Source organism: Jaculus jaculus, chromosome 3 (genome assembly GCF_020740685.1).
Source record: "Jaculus jaculus isolate mJacJac1 chromosome 3, mJacJac1.mat.Y.cur, whole genome shotgun sequence".
Lineage (NCBI taxonomy): Eukaryota > Metazoa > Chordata > Mammalia > Rodentia > Dipodidae > Jaculus > Jaculus jaculus.
Window position 1 is genome coordinate 121,942,639 of NC_059104.1, and position 16,595 is coordinate 121,959,233.

At 41.2% G+C, this 16,595-nt stretch overlaps 1 protein-coding gene across 1 annotated transcript; it reads right to left on the bottom strand.

The window, feature by feature from the left end:
- Nucleotides 1–14,484: 14,484 nt before the first annotated feature.
- On the bottom strand, nucleotides 14,485–14,964 carry LOC101608319 (NADH dehydrogenase [ubiquinone] 1 alpha subcomplex subunit 5-like). The gene has a single exon (XM_012949535.2). The coding sequence runs from the start codon at nucleotides 14,947–14,949 to the stop codon at nucleotides 14,599–14,601; it is 351 nt and encodes a 116-aa protein (XP_012804989.1). The 5' UTR covers nucleotides 14,950–14,964; the 3' UTR covers nucleotides 14,485–14,598.
- Between the last annotated feature and the right edge of the window lie 1,631 nt (nucleotides 14,965–16,595).

Sequence of the window (16,595 nt, forward strand, 5' to 3'; positions counted from 1 at the left end):
GGTGCCGCGCCCCTGAGGCCTTACCAGGGCATCCGGGCTTCAACAAGGGTATTTTCTCTTTGGATAGAGACGGGGACGCTGTGCTGGAGTCTACACGACTGGAAAGACAACCTCGGGAGTAGGCGGACAGAGCTCTGGTGGGTGGGAGAGAGCACGTGCGGAGAGAGCACGTGGGGGGGCGGAGCTTCAAGTCTAGAACTTTCTTTGCGTCATTCCCCATCCGCTGAATTTGAAATCCACCTTTCTATTATCAGTATTATTTGTCTATCTAGCATCAACTCTTTTTAAAAAATAAATTTTTATTTAAGCCAGAGAGAGAGCCCAAGAGTGAGACCAAGAGCGCGCCAGAGAGAGAGAGAGAGAGAGAATAGGCATGCCACGGCCTCTGGCCACTGCAAACCAACTCCAGGTGCATGCGCCACCTTGTGCATCTGGCTTACCTGGGTACTAGGGAAACAAACCTGGGTCCTTAGGCTTTGCAGGCAAGTTCCTTAACCACTAAGCCATCTCTCCAGCCCCCAACCCTTGTTTTCTTAACTTTGATGTAATCATCTCCAGAAAAAATTTTAAATGTCATGTTTTGTTATTTAAGGGTCTTTTGTTGGGTTTTGTGACATTGCCCAAACTGCAACTTGATAGATGGCCAAGGATGACCTTGAACTTCTCATCCTCTCACTTTCTTCTGCCTGCCAAGTGGCTGGGATTACTGGAATAAACCACCACTCCTACTTACGGGAGGAGATCAAACTCAAGGCCTTGTGGATGCTAGGTGTGCTTCACCCCAATCCTGATGTTTGTATTTTGAAATAAGTTTTCTTATAGCCCAGGCTGACCTTGGACCTCTGATTCATTCCCTCCCTCCCTCCCTCCCTCCCTCCCTCCCTCCCTCCCTCCCTCCCTCTCTCTCTCTCTCTCTCTCTCTCTCTCTCTCTCTCTCTCTCTCTTCCTCTCAAGTGCTATGACTGCAAGCAGGTATGAGACGTCAAGTCCAGCTATGGGCCTTTTTAAAAGAGTAATTCCCCAGCCCTTAATGTATAAAATGAAGACATTATGTGGCATTTTTCTTACTAACTTTACAAATTTCTTGTTGACATGAAATACCTTGTATCCTTCCGAAATTGATACACACATATACAGTGAGGGAAGGATATGGTGAGGGAAGGATGCAACATGTTAAGGTAAGGACACAACTTTATTTCCGTATATGACCCTTTTTTGTTAAACTCATTAATTAAAAGTCTGTGAGCCACTTTCAGAAAATGAGTAATTCCCATAGACACAGCTCTGGTCTGTGCCTTCCACCTCTTGTAGGTGTCTCATTTCTTTGTCATTGCTCCTTGACTTTAAAGTTTAATTTACTTTGTCTCAAAATGTATTCTTTCATGTAAAAATTTAAATATTGTCAAGTTTTTTAAAGGCTTATTTAAATTTCAGTAGCATTTTACTGAATATATAAATAGCTTTGTCAAGAACTCTCTCATGTTTACAATATTAGACGTCTCCATTTATTTGTTTCTCTTTGTGATCTTCCTTATTTTTCAAGGTAGGATTTCACTCTAGCCCAGGCTGACCTGGAATTCACCATGTAGTCTCAGGGTGGCCTCAAACTCACAGTGGTCCACCTACCTCTGCCTCCTCAGTGCTGGGATTAAAGGCATGTGCCACCACGCCCAGCTTTCTATGTGGTCTTAAATAAAAGTTAATTGTTTTATAAAAGTCTTATGCATTTTTAGGTTAACTTTTAAGGTTTTTATACTTTTTGTTGTTACAATGATTTGTATCTTGTTTTTATTATTTGTTGTCACTGGTGATCATCAGTAATCGATGCTTATTAGTGTAGGCACATGATACTTGCTTCATACAGTTGATATTGTTTGTTAAACATGCTGATTCCAATGGGCGAAATATGTAGATGATCATATTATCTGCAAATGGTAATAAGGTTTCATCCCTTCTTATTCTTCTTATGTCTTTTTCTGGTCTCAGTGTTGGTCTACACTGCTGAAAGTTACTATGAGAAATGAAAATTTTAAAAGGATCATCTCTGTTATCAGTTTCTCCTCTTCCTACAACCCACTCACAAGTTTCCTGTAATGTCTGGTTTGTAATCTTTATCATTTTTATTTTTGTTTTTTTTTTTTTCAAAGTAAGGTCTCACTCTAGTCCAGGCTGACTTGGAATTCACTATGTATTTCCAAGGTAGTCGGACTCATAGGAATCCAGTTACCTTTGCCTCCTGAATACTGGTATTAAAGGCATGCCCTCTAGGCCTGCAGTCTTTATCATTTGAATGAAGTAGCCCTCTATTCCTGGATGCTTAAAGATTATTTTAATCATTGCTGTATGTGGAATGTTATTAGCTACTGCTCTGTTCCTATTAGGAGCTTGTGCTGAGGTTATAAGATGCATGTGTGGGCTGGTCATCAGAGGGTTATTATAGGTAGCAGGAAATTAAGGCAGCCTCTGTACCCATCAGAAGAGTTAATGGACAGATGAAAATATGGAAGGTGCATAGAGTGAAATGCTAGATATTCAGAAATGATGGCCTGAAGATTTAGCAATGTGAATAGATCTTAAGGAATTGCATTAAATGAAAAAAAAAAAGATTTAAAACATGAGATCCTCTTCATTGCGACTAGAGAGAGGGATGAGCATAGAAAGAACGTGAGTGAAAAGGAATGGAGAAAGGATTGCCAGGCACAAACTGTTGATAGCAGTGGACACTTCACCCTTACTGGAGCCAGGCTTACTCCCTGCCTCACCATCTCAAAAAGCTGTGCCGTGTTGCTTTATCAGCTGAACTTTTGCCAAATCGTCGTTCTTGCAGTTGTTTGGAATAAACTGGAAGCTATTTTATGGCTTTGCCATTTAATACGCTTAATAATACTGTGTTTGCATCCTTGTTTTCCTTGTCTTATTTATTTGATATTATCATTGTCATATATGAAAAAACGGTAATTGAAAGTGTGTATCCTTTTGCCTTAATTTGATTTTTGTGTGTATTTCCTTATATGTGACTATTTTGATTCTTTGTCTATTTCTCCTATTGTTATATTTATACTAATTCTTTAGTGCTATATATTTTACATAGAACTCTAAGTCATCTGGAGTTTATTTTAACTTCATGAATTAAAAACTCCATTCTCTCTATCTATCTGTCTCTGTCACTCGCAAATAAATAAATAAAAATGAACAAAAAAAATTTTAAAAACTGCTTAATTTTTTATGAGATTCAAGGATTAATGAGTCTTGAAATTGTCTGGAAATTTTAGAAAGTAAAAAAATAAACTTTTGCCTTTAGAAAAAATTGAGATCTATATTCTGGCAAGATATTATGTACATTAATTTTTAAAACATTAGAGACACATGTATATAGACTTGTACTAATTTTTTCAATTAAACACGCATGTCCAGTAGCATACAACAGACACAATAGTTGGAGTACCTCTGAAAGGGAAGAGAACAGGAGTGTGGTTGAGGGATGGGCAGTGAAAAGGCAGCTTCGAACTTGTATAGATCCATGAGAATCATGTATAATGAATCAAAGACTATGATGCATTCAACTGTCTATACTCGAGGCTTTACAATGTAGTAAATATCTATTTTTGCTCTTGTATGTGTGTAGTATGCATGGAGGCTGGCTGCACCTGTGTACATGTGGAGTCCAGAGGTTGATGTTGGATAAGTTCTTCATTGTTCTCCACTTTTCTTTTTACTGATGAGCCAGAGTTTCCACTTGAACTCAAAATTTATAGATTTGGCTAGCTCACCCTGGGACTCCCTGTCTCCACAGCTCCAGTTACTGGGATTACAGATGGGCAGCCATGCCCATAGGCATTTACATGAGTGCCCAGGATCCAAGGTCCAGTCCTCACACATGTGTGGCAAGTACTTATCTACTGAGCCACCTCCCTAGCCCATAGCTATTATTTATCAATACCTATATCAAGCTCTGTGGAAGAGTTTATTGCCACTGTTTTTTATTGTTTATTTTGTTGCTTTGCTTTGTTTTGTTTTTCAAGATAAGGTCTTGCTCTAGCCCAGGCTGACCAGGAATTCACTATGTAGTCTATGTAGTCTCAGGGTGGCCTCACGCTCACTATGATCCTCTGCCTCCCACATGCTGGGATTAAAAGTGTGTGCCATCAACACTGTTTTATAGGCAAAGAAAGTGGAAACCTGAGAGAGTTACCTGAGGCCCCACAGCTTTGTGGTAAAGCTGGACTCATCTCAGGTCTATCTGCCTGTCAAGCCCACACTGTTTCTACCAATTTCCTGTCCTCCCCCCCTCCAAGAACATGATCTTATTTCAGCACAGCTTTTTTTTTTTTTTTTTTTTTTTTTTTTTTGGTTTTTTGAGGTAGGGTCTCACTCTGGCTCAGGCTGACCTGGAATTCACTATGTAGTCTCAGGGTGGCCTTGAACTCTCGGCGATCCTCCTACCTCTGCCTCCCGAGTGCTGGGATTAAAGGCGTGCGCCACCACGCCCGGCTCAGCACAGCTTTTATTAAAGAAAAAGTCCAAATATTGTATAATACGTCATATACTGCTTTCCACTTATTTCCCAAACCTTTTATCGGGCTGCTTGGAGACTGGAGGATGACAAGAACAAGAGATAATGATGACTTTGGGCAGAGATGTCCCGTCTTGAATGTGGATTGGCAGGGAAGCCATTCTAATGAATAATAATACAATTCTTAGAAAATGAATGAGTCTGAAAATTGTGGGCAGTCATAGGATGCTATGTTTTTTTAAAAGAAGGGACTGGTAGAAAATAGAATCTGGATAAGGAATTTATGCTTTGAATCTGAACAAAGTAATCCGTCATTTGCCCAGTTTACCACTTTCTATACTATCTTTTGTGCATGGTTGACACTGACGTGCTAGCGATCCACAGTACCAATTACAAGACAAGCTGAGAAGACGAGCAGATAACTGTGGTGGTTCATGCTTTGTTGCCGACTTGATTGAGGAGAGTATAGGAAGCTAGGGAAGCATACCTCTAGGTATGCTTCTATGAGGATGTTTTCAGAGATGGTTGGTTTATGGGACACAGCAGAGTTACAGGGATTGCCCTGAATGTGGAGATCACTGTGAAATGGCACAGGGCCCAAGGGAGCAAGCAGCGGAAGGATGAAGCTCTAGGCACAGGCTGGAGCTTCTCGGTTCACACAGGTTTGGGTCAATGCTGCCATTACCTAAGAACATCATCTCTACATTCTTCAGCCTTTGGCCATGAAGTTCATCATCAGTTACCAAAGAAGTTTCCAGGCATTCAGCTTGAGACTGTTTCCACATTGTGGTATTTTGAATATATGTCCCCGATAGACTCAGCTGTTAAAATTAAACTTGTAACATGGATCCCCAGTGCCCCTAGCTGGAGGAGCTGTCACTGGGGGGATCCTGGAATCCAGCTCTAAGTTGTCACTGGCAGTAGATCTGAATTCCAGACCAAAGGTTTAAGAGAGCAGTTTGTGTTCTGGTAATGTGCTTGCTGCTTTTGGTGTTTGCTGGCTGGCTGGTTGTTCCTCTCGGCTTGGATCTGTGAAAAGGAGCTGGCTTCTTCTGCCATCGATGAAACTTCCCCTGGATCTATAAACCTGAAATCAACCCCTTCCTCCTATAAACTGTGTCTGGTTTGTATGGTCATCCCAGCAACATGAAACGAACTCATGTTCCAAGGCTTCCAGCTTCTTGAACTGCACAGTTCTGGTTTCCCGAATTGACAGACTACAAGGTGGCCACTGCGGTCATCTTGATCAGCCAATGTCCAATCATGCAGCAGTCTGATAAGTCCCCTCCCATAGTTACTTAAACACTCTATTAACTCTATTCCTCTGGAGAGCCCTCACTAATTCAAAGTCTAACCCTTTTAGTTGTCCCCATATTGACTTGTTTTAAAATCAGAAATATCAATTATTTCTAATCATTATCTGCATTATCAGCTTCTGCTATGATTGCTATAATAACTAATATGCAAATCAATCAGTTGTGTCCTCAACATATGATCTTTAAAATGCACCTATATTATCTCTGACAGGGAATAATAGTTACAAGTAAACCTGGGCTTCCAAGTCATACACTCTGGAGTTTATATGCCACCGCAATCACTCACTGGTTTTTGACCCAGGAAAGCGTACTTTATCTCACTTAGCCTCAGTTTCTTCTATTATACGAAACAGGATAGACAGGACATATTTTCTGACCTCCAACACTATTTGCACTTTAAGCTGAACTGTAAGTGTGGGAATCAGCCTGCCCCTGTGCATTGCAGGCTGTTTATCAGTGGCCCTGGCCTCTACTCACTAGATGGCAGCAATACTAAAATTATCTTTACATCTGGGATAATGTTCCCTGTGGAGCCTGGGTGAGAACCATTAAGTTATGCCTACCTCCCACCCTCAGGATATTTTCAGGATTAAATGACATAATGCTAAGTGCACTGTTTGGCATGTAGTCAGAACTAGATAATTAATTTCATTACCATAATGATTGTGTAGACAAGTTTGATGACATTAAGTTCAATACAGTCTTTGCCATAGATTACCCTTCAAACTGTTTCATGTGCATGGGTGGGCTTATGACAGTGTTCATCACAGATCAATGCAGGTTGCCCATACATTGTGCTCCTCCACCTCATCCCACTTAGCCATTCTAACTACTGGGGCAAGCCTCAGTCTGACACAGTTAGTACCTCATGGAGTCATCCTTGGCCAAGGGTGGAAGCAAATTCATTGAACAGACAGTCCTGTGATACATTCCAGGGTTTTGCCAAAGGTCCCAGGGGGATCAAGTACCAAATGCCATAGGAACTTGACTTGATGTTGTATCTTTGGGCTGTGCTTCACCCTTTTGTGTTTCTTCTTCACAGTTTATTGTTCCTTGCAGTAAAGTGGCTACACGTGAGCTGTTGTCTTAGGTTCCATTGTGAACTAAGCTAGCACAGAGTAGAATACAGACAGTATCTCCTCTACAACATATTCCACGTCTGATGTAGAACAAGGCCCACACATTCATACCTCTTAAGTCTTTTTGGTTGTTTCTTAATTTTTTTTTTTCATTTATTTGCACACACACACACACATAGAGAGAGAGAGAGAGAGAGGGAGGGAGGGAGAGAGAGTGGGGAGGCTCCAGGGCCTCTTGCCACTGCAAACGACCTCCAGACAATTGTGCCACTTTGTACATCTGGCTTTACATGGGTAATGGGGAATTGAACCCAGGTCAGAAGGCTTTGCAAGTAAGAACCACTGAGCAATCTCCTCAGCCCCTATTATTAGTATCTTAATTTTATTAATTTAAAGACTTTCCTGAATTCATTCTGCGAGGCAATTGTGAAAAACAGCTTTTCAAGCATTACGTCTTATTAGGTGTGTGGAGACAAGAGGTGAACACCCAGGGTCTTACGCATCCATCTTCATCTTGTAGGGTTTTTTGTTTTTCTCTTGTTTTTGAGGTAGGGTCTCACTTTAGCCCAGGCTGGCCTGGAATTCACTATGTAGTCTCAGGATGGCCTCAAACTCATGGTGATCCTCCTACCCCTGCCTCCCACATGCTAGGATTAAAGGCATGTACCACCACACCTGGCATTCATCTTTATTTTTATTTTTATTTTTTTGGTTTTTCGAGGTAGGGTCTCACTCTGGTCCAGGCCAACCTGGAATTAACTCTGTCATCTCAGGGTGGCCTTGAACTCACGGCGATCCTCCTACCTCTGCCTCCTGAGTGCTGGGATTAAAGGCGTGTGCCACCACACCCAGCTTCATCTTTATTTTTGAGACAGAATCTGTAGCTAAACCTGGAGCTCACTAATTCAACTAGACAAGCCCCAGGGATCTGCTTGTCTCCACCTCCCCATTGCTGACTGTCACTGATATGCACCACCATGCCCAGAATTGTACATGGATTCCGAAGATCCAAATTCAGTACTCCATGCTCACATGGCAAGCATTTTACCTGCTGAGTCATATCTACAGCCCTGGTCTGACTTTAATTTTTTAAGTGAGTCTCATTAGGAAATCTTGTAACTAACAAGAACAGACATCAGCTAATTTGTCCAGTGTTCATGGTTTGATTGAATTCAAAATTACTTCCCTGGACACAGGTGAAGGTGGTTGAATGTGGAGTGAGTGTATTGATAGTATTAGCTTCATTGACCTTTACTTCAATAATATTACATGATCAATTTCAGTAGTCTCATATTTTCAACCTCCTCTTTTACCTTATTTTATTATTATTTATTTATTTATTTTACTTCATTTATTTATTTTGGTTTTTTGAGGTATGATCTCATTCTAGTCCAGGCTGGCCTGGAATTCACTATTTAGTCTCATGCTGGCCTTGAACCCACAATGATCCTCCTACCTCTGCTGGGATTAAAGGCATGCGCTGCCATGCCCAACTTCAACCTTTTATTTTGAAATGTATTGCAGTTACAGGAAAGTTGCAGGAAGAGTTCAAAGAATGCTCATTAGCCTTTCTCCAAGATTGACCAGTTAACATTTTGCTACAATTACTGTATGTTTTCAGCTTTTATGCATTCATACACTTTTATGATTCCTATACAGTGAAGTTGTAGACATTATGTCCTTTGACCCTTAATATTTTAGTGTGTATTTTCAAAAAATAATATTTTCTACTACTTAATGTATTGACTACTTCTCTCATTGACATAACCAAGTACTTGATAGGAAATAACTTTGGAAATGGAATTTCAAAGGGGAAAGTGTGGGGGGGATGGAGGATATTACTATGGGATATTTTTTATAATCATAGAAAATGTTAATAAAAATTGAGAAAAAAATTTTTTAAAAAAAAGAACTTTGGGACAGGACATGGTGATGGATGCCTTTAGTCCCAGCACTTGGGAGGCCAAGGTAAGAAAATCCCTGTGAGTTCAAGGTCAGTCTGAGACTTCATAGTGAATTCCAGGTCAGCCTGGGATAGAGCGAGACCCTACCTCAAAATAATAATCACTTTAGGGAGGAAGACTTTATTTTACTTATAACTCAAGGAAGGACACAATCCCTCATAGCAGGAAAGCCATGGATGCACCGTCTACGGGGGCAAGTTCCATTCTCCCTGCAGCAGGTGTCACCTCTGAAAAGTTCCACAACCTCCTAAATCAGTAGTATCCAACTGGGAATCACGAGTTCAGACACATAAGCCTCTGGGGGACACTTCACATCCAAACCCTAACACCTGGAGATTTGGCATGGATAAAATAAAATGTCTCATCTACAGACCATAGTGACATTTTACCAGTTGGCCTCAAATGTTCTAGAAAGCATTTTGTTAAGGTCTAGAATGCAGTTAGACCAAGATAACACGTTGTATTTAGCTCCCATACATCTATAGTTTTCATTAGCATGTAACATGTCTCTCTATCTTTCTATATATGTATGTATATATACTTGCACACACACACACACACACACACACACACACAAAGACACACACATTATGAAAATACATTAGTGAAATGTCCAGGGTAAAATTCCCGTTCAGCATAAGCCTTATATGTTAACTGTTCAGTCATGGTGCATCTTCTTCCTCTACACTGACCTTCACATTTCTGCTTCCTTGTCTGTCCTTTATGCACCAGAGGGGATGTATAATGACTTCAGCCTACAAGGTGAAAGGGAAGCAGCTCAAAGGAGTGCTTTTCTGCTTCCTCCTCCTGGCCTGAGAGGACCCTAACCTCCAGTTGTGAGCGCCCCCACCCAACCAACCTGCCCCACCAAGGCCCTGGGGTAGCTTCTGACATTCTTTGGCTCTCAGCACTTTTCTATGTGGGCTCCTCCAACTAAAACAAAATGTTTTAAATTATAGCTTACAACTTACATGGTAAAAAAACAGCATATGTTAGCATCCAAAATTAAAGCATTTTCTTCTGCCTGTATTTTTTTCATTTTGACTTTAAAAGAAGTTAAAACACATTCAGGGACCACCAAGCTTGGTGAAGGCCCTGTGGATGAGCTGGTCCTGCGCACGGCTTCCGGTGCATCTCTGCAGAGTGAGAGACTTGCCCTTGCAACACGCGGGCCACATGACGTCAGGGAGGCCAGGGACTTCTGGGTGGAGTGGGGCAGAATCTCTGGCCCTGTAACGCCAATGGCCAAGGGTTCTAGTGAAGGAGGAACAGAAGTAAGAGTTTTTTAAAAGTAGTTAGTCAGGGACAGGAACCCAAAGAGGGAACAAGGAGATGCCATTCTGACTGACTTTAAAACTAGCTCTCGCGTCTGATGCGGTTGCATTCAAGATGGCTGCTTCACTACTCCCCAGCAGGAGCTTCCTGCTTCTGCCTCAGCTTATCCGCGCTGGACCTGCCCTGTCAGCCCACTGAGTCCATGAACCAACCAGGTGTCTCCTAACAAACCTGAGCTGAACAGCAAGGGTCTGATCCTTACAAAGGAGGTTAAGCTGTGGGCGAGCCAGGCCTCTTTTCCCTTCGTGTGATCTTTCCTGAACAGTTTCTTAACTCTATCTTTCCCCTGCCCAGCGTGCACTTCCTTCTGCCTGGGTATTTTCCTGCTCCCTTCTACATGCATCTTGCTTTGGGATGCTTTCTCACTTTTTTAATTCTGTGATTCTTGACCACAGAGGCCCTCACTATTTCTCTCTCTTTTTTTTTTTCATCCCCCCCCCCCACTATTTCTGAATTCTCTCTGGTCTTCTAAGTTAAGGGGATCTTTTGCTTTATATGCTGTACCTTCCATGTGTGGGTGTGTGTCTCCTCCAGAGACCTTTTACCCCAGGAGATGTCTCTGTGGTAGAGTCTTTCCAGCAACCCTGTCCCTTTCCAGCTGATAAAGAGAATAAGAGAATTATTCTCTGGCTTGAGTCTTTCAGCTAGCCTCTTCCCTGAATTTTAATTCCCCCTATGATAAACTTCATAATTCATAATTTCTCTCTAAATAAACAATTCATAATTTATCCCTCTCAGAGTCTGTTTTATCAAGTACTTGCTAATAGGATAAAGACCCCAAAGTTGGGGTTCATAGGCCTTCCCCAAGCCCCCAAATCCTGCATCACTAAGTAATAGGTCCTTCTGTGTGAGCCACAGGCAGGTTTGCTGGCTTTACTTAATTATGGAGCCTGTTAGAATCATTCCAGGTCCTCTCCCACAGCAGGCAAAATGAAAGGGACGAGCCTGCCAAAGCTCACACAGGGAAGGGCAACAGTTCCTCCATCAGCACGGCTCCCTTTCCTCTGCCCTAAACCAGGTATATTCCCACTATTGTGTGAAGTTTAATTGCTTTTGGTGTCTTTCTGTTAAATTGGGGCCTTCCAGAATAACAAAGGAAGTTATCTTCTCTCAATACTGACTGCTCATTTTGTTACCCCAAGGAAGGGCTTTAAATCTGTGGCTGTACAAAGTGCTCCATTAATTAGCTGTGGTTTAATAGTATACATTATACATGCTTACAGAATTACAGGACAATGAGCCTGGAGAGATGATTCGGGGGTTAAAGACACTTTTCTTGCAAAGCCTGGTGGCCTGGATTTAATTCCCTAGTACCCTCATAAACCCAGATGCACAGCCTGGGTAGAATAAGACCCTATCTCAAGAAAAAAAAAAAAAATTACTGGAAAGTAAGAGACTTTGGCAAATATTTAAAGAATTGTCTAATTACAGCATGACTAACTTCCACAAGTGTTGTACAGTACTCTAGATTGCAATTATAAAACTGAAAAGTCAGTTTAGAATACCATCTGTCCTTCTACATGAATGATGGCAATAAAAAGTGCTTTCAAACAAAGCAAGGAAGATACAATGAGCAAAGATGTGCTTTGCTTTTGCCTTCAAAGGGAGGTATCTGTTAAGATGCATGAAAATAAGAAAAGAATGAAACAAGGAAAAAATTAGTATTTATTATTTATTTGTTTTTCCCCTTGAGTGCTGGGGAACTCAGGTTGTTAGGCATTACAGGCAAGTGTCTTAACTGCTGAGCCAGCAAAGTGTCCAGAGAGAACTGAAAACTCACAGATGCATAGCCAAGCAGAGGCAAGGAGAAGCGCCCAGGGTGGCCTCACTCATTCGTTTTACAAACTAAGGCTGAAGGCAGAGCCACCCATGTCCCACGGATCATCACCTTGAAGATGTGCTCATTTGTCACAGCAGAAGAATAGCATTATTTCATGCAAGGAGATAGTCTGCTAAGACCTCCCAAATGTGTCATCTCACAAGACATGTAATCTGGGATGGTGTCACCAAAGCTGCCGGTGTGCTGGCCATTCAGCCGCCCCGTAAGGGCAGCCGGAACCGTTTCCTTCCTAGCACATCCAGCACAGGTCAGTCTCCAAACAACAGAGACGACTGTGGGCAGCAGCAGCTAAAGGCCACAATAAAAATAAATTCCTGTTGTTCCTGGAACAATCACAAGCTGGGAGGACACAGTTAAGTGGTACAGTTCAAGGATAAATGTACATGACTAAGAACTCCCAGGATACTGAATTTCCCCTATAACTGTCTAAATTAAAACCCAGAGTTTAAAGGAATGATGGTTAATATTGTTTAAGGAAAATCGCTAACATAGAAGCTTTTTACCCTATATCAGTATAAAGAAACAGAGAAAGGGAGGAAAAGAGAGAGAGAGAAGGAGGAGGCAGAAAAGATGAAAGGAGGAAGAGGAAGGGTGGAGGAAAAAAAGAGAACATAACAGGAAGGAAACAAAAAGGCAAATAAAATTGGCAGGCCAAAAAAAGAAGAAAGGACAGAAAGCCAGCCTTTCTATAGCCTGATGTAATCTTGACATGTCAGCTTTCTCTCCTATCTAGTCCTTAGTGGTTGATCCAGATGAAACTCAAGGAAGATAATATGACACCATGGATACCAGGAGGCAGGGGAGGATGGCAGTCGCCTAGCAGCTGCCTCCACACTGCTGGTCACTGAATGGTAATAGCTAGAGTAAAAGCAGTTAGAAAGCATCCTGCATAGACTGAGAGTCTCACCAGCAACAACCTTAGTGGACTGCAGCCTCTGGCAAAGAATCTTGGTTTTAAAGCTGTAGCTGAATACCTCCCCAGGAAGCCTTGGTAAACAACAAGGTTCCTAGCATTATCTAAAGGCAGTATTATTGGATCACCAAGATAGGAATAGGTGTAAGCTTTAGCTAATGGTATAGAGTCTTCTAGATTGTTTACTTCCCCTCCCAGAGAACCAGAAAATCACAGGGTAAGGGCAGGTTGCTAGGAGAGCAAAATCCCTGCAGAGGTTAGTCATTTTGAAGGTGATGCTTAATAACAGCACTTATTTTTAACTATAGAATTAGTGGAAGCTGTCACGTAGACAAAACATTGAGACCAGAGGCACAGCACCTGTGTTTTTCCTGTAATAAGATTAAAGAAACTCAGTTTGCAGTACAGGAAATTCATTCCTAATTTGCAACCCTCTACTAATTTTGAGGCTTCCCCAAGACTACATTCTGTGATTCTGCACAGTGTGATACATCTTCCTATGAGAGACCATTGTTATGATAGTGTTATATGTTGATGTATGTATACGCACATATGTGTGCCCTGTATACAGATATGTGTGCTAATGCACATGCTTCATGCACACATGTGCAAAGACCAGGGGGAAGATGTTGGAGGAGGATATCTGGTGTCCTCCTCTACCACTGTATTGCTTTATTCCCTGAGATGGGATCTCTCACTAAACCTGGAACTCATTTTTTGGCTAGATTGGCTGACAAGCCAAGCCACAGCAACCTTCATGTCTCTATTCTGTCCAGTACAGGGGTTACAGGTGCTCCCTGCCACACCTGGCTTTTAGAACACACACTTTGGAGTGGAGAGTTCTAGTATCCATTTGGCATATATCCTCTAGTCTTAGCACAGTGCTGGCACACAGCAGACCACACAGACATATTTGCTAAATGTCATTTGAGCTGTCCATCCTTGCTCCTTTAAAAAATAATATACAATATGCTGAGCATGCGTGGTCTAGTAAGGCATTCTTATTTTCAAAATATTAGAAGATAGTAATTCTTTTTTTATTTAATTATTTTTTTAAATACATATTTAAATTTTATTTAATACAGAAGATCAGAGGTTTAACTGCAATTTAAAATTTTATCAGAAAGTTTTCCATTTTCCTCAGCTGAACATAATTCACATGCATGAGTTCAAAATGATCAATACTGTTTTACTAACACACTGGACACTACTATAGACACTTCACCTTTCCATCATGACCACTGCATCTGTAGGAATGGTTTGTTGTTGTTTTTAATCTTATTTATTTAATTTGCAAGCAGACAGAGAGGGAGAAAGAGAAAAAGAACTTGGGCACACTGGGACCTCTAGCTGCTGCAAACTCCAGATACATGTGACACCTGTGCCTTAACTATTGAGCCACCTCTCCAGCCCTGTAGGAATGTTTTTAGTTTTCAATCTTCCAACAAGCTTTTTCTCCACATAAATGTTATTTTTGAAATAATCTTAAGTGAATACTATGCAAATCAAAAACTCTCACAATATCTTTCTCATTTATTAGCCTTCTTGTATAAGATGTCAGTAATAGGACACATTTTAAACAAAAAACACTGAATTCCATCTGTTCTTCATCAACCCATAAGAGACATGCAGTTATGATTAGATCGGCCATTTCCACTGGTTGGCAGGAGGCTCTTCTACCAGTGGCTCCCATGGTTTCCACTGCAACATTTTTCTTGCCAGACTTAGTTCTTTCTCAGCCTGAAGAATCACTTCTTCTAGTTGGCCACCCTGAAGTTGATCTTCTAGTTTTTTAACATCTGATTCCACTCTAACCATAGCCAGCTTCTCATTTGTAATCTGCTCTGTATATTTCCCGTATGCTGCATTTTTAGGAATTTGATCAAGAATATCAACAATCTTTGTGTACAATATTCTGAGTGTATCGTGTGGAGTGTCGCACACGGCCAATCCCACCAGCCCAGTGGTCTTCTTCAGTATGCCCGCCATGACAGTGCCCAGAAGATAGTAATTCTTAAAAACATTAACTCAAAGGTCAATTCTTGAAATCTAATTTGAAAGGTGTTTTTTTTTAAATATTTTTTGTTCATTTTAATTTATTTATTTGAGAGTGGCAGAGAGGACAGAAAGACAGAGGGAGAGGGAGAGAATGGGCACGCCAGAGCTTCCAGCCACTGCAAACGAACTCCAGACACATGCGCCCCCTTGTGCATCTGGCTAATGTGGGACCTGGGGAACCGAGCCTCGAACTGGGGTCCTTAGGCTTCATAGGCAAGCACTTAACCGCTAAGCCATCTCTCCAGCCCGAATGGTGTTTTGTTTTTGTTTTTGTTTTTTTATAAGTTTTATAGTAAGGTTTTACAGGAAACTAACTGGTATACTAAACAGGTTGTGTCCTTCATACATTTTCCTCCTTTGCTTTAAAAGAATAATTTTAAAATTTAACTTAAAATAATTTTCTTTAAAATAATACTTTAATAATATGGTAATTGTTTCTGTATATAAATAGATCTCTTTAAAAGTGGGCCTTGAGTACAGATAAGTATGCTGACTGGGATTTTTTAAAAAGGCAATAAATGTGATTTTTCCTAGATTTAAAGAAAAAAAAGCAGCATTTAGAAGAGCTCACGAATCTGTTGTGATGAATCAGTTTTATGTTTCTGCTGTAATGGTTATTCCTTGTTAATTCCTGCCTCTCCCTGTCAGCAAGTTCACTTTGATTTCATTCCCACTTGTCCACAGATGTGGGCTTCGAGCTGCAACCAAGTGGTGGTATAAATGGTGCATTTAAAACTGACCCTGTGTGCACATGTCCCTGCTTTATTCTACTTCTGTTGTTGTCTTTTATACTTCCTCTCCTTCTCCCAGGCCTCCCTCCCTCTCCAGCTTTTCTAGCTCATCTTGGTTGTTCTCACTGACCCCAGTGTCTTCCCCTCTTCTCTCTGAGCCGTAATCACCACCTGTTCCATCTTAAAATGCACTTTTAACTCATCTATCATTGAATCTTCTTTTCCTGACAGTCCTGCTCTTACCCTCAGCTGGCCATGTACATTTGCAGTCTGTACTTACATAAGCATGTCAGTAAATGTGTGTGTGTGTGTGTGTGTGTGTGTGTGTGTTTTGGAGGAAAGAGAATCATTTTATTCCAATTTCATATTTTCCTCTTTTAACAATCCCAGCATCTTCTATAAAGTAGCTTGCATCCAATAACTAAGTAAATAAATAAAGAAAGAAGCTTGCTTTCTCTGCTCTCTGCCCATCATATTCCCAGTCTGTAGTCTGGAAAAAAAAAAAAAACATATATCATGTAATGGGCAGGCACAAGTAAACTGTGCATGGCAACCATAGGAGCACTTGGTAGAGTCAGTTGGATGGAGACACCCAAGTGTCCACCTGTGCTCTTGGGGATGAGTCATTAGGGTGAATTGTGTAGGAGGCAAAAAAGCAAGAACTCAGCTAAACTGGACATAGGGTCACTTCGCAGAGGCAAAGTCATGGTGGCTCAGTTTTCTGAGTAGAACCAGCAAACCCAGAGAATCCTTCCCCACCAAGAGGTACCCAAGAGACGTGAGTGAAAGGTTAGTGCATGGGGGTATGTATTATAAACAAAGAGCCATTTCCATCTCATTACTTTA

What these genes read in the sequence shown, in the direction of transcription:
- LOC101608319 (XM_012949535.2), bottom strand. Translation starts at nt 14,949, where the DNA reads ATGGCGGGCATACTGAAGAAGACCACTGGGCTGGTGGGATTGGCCGTG.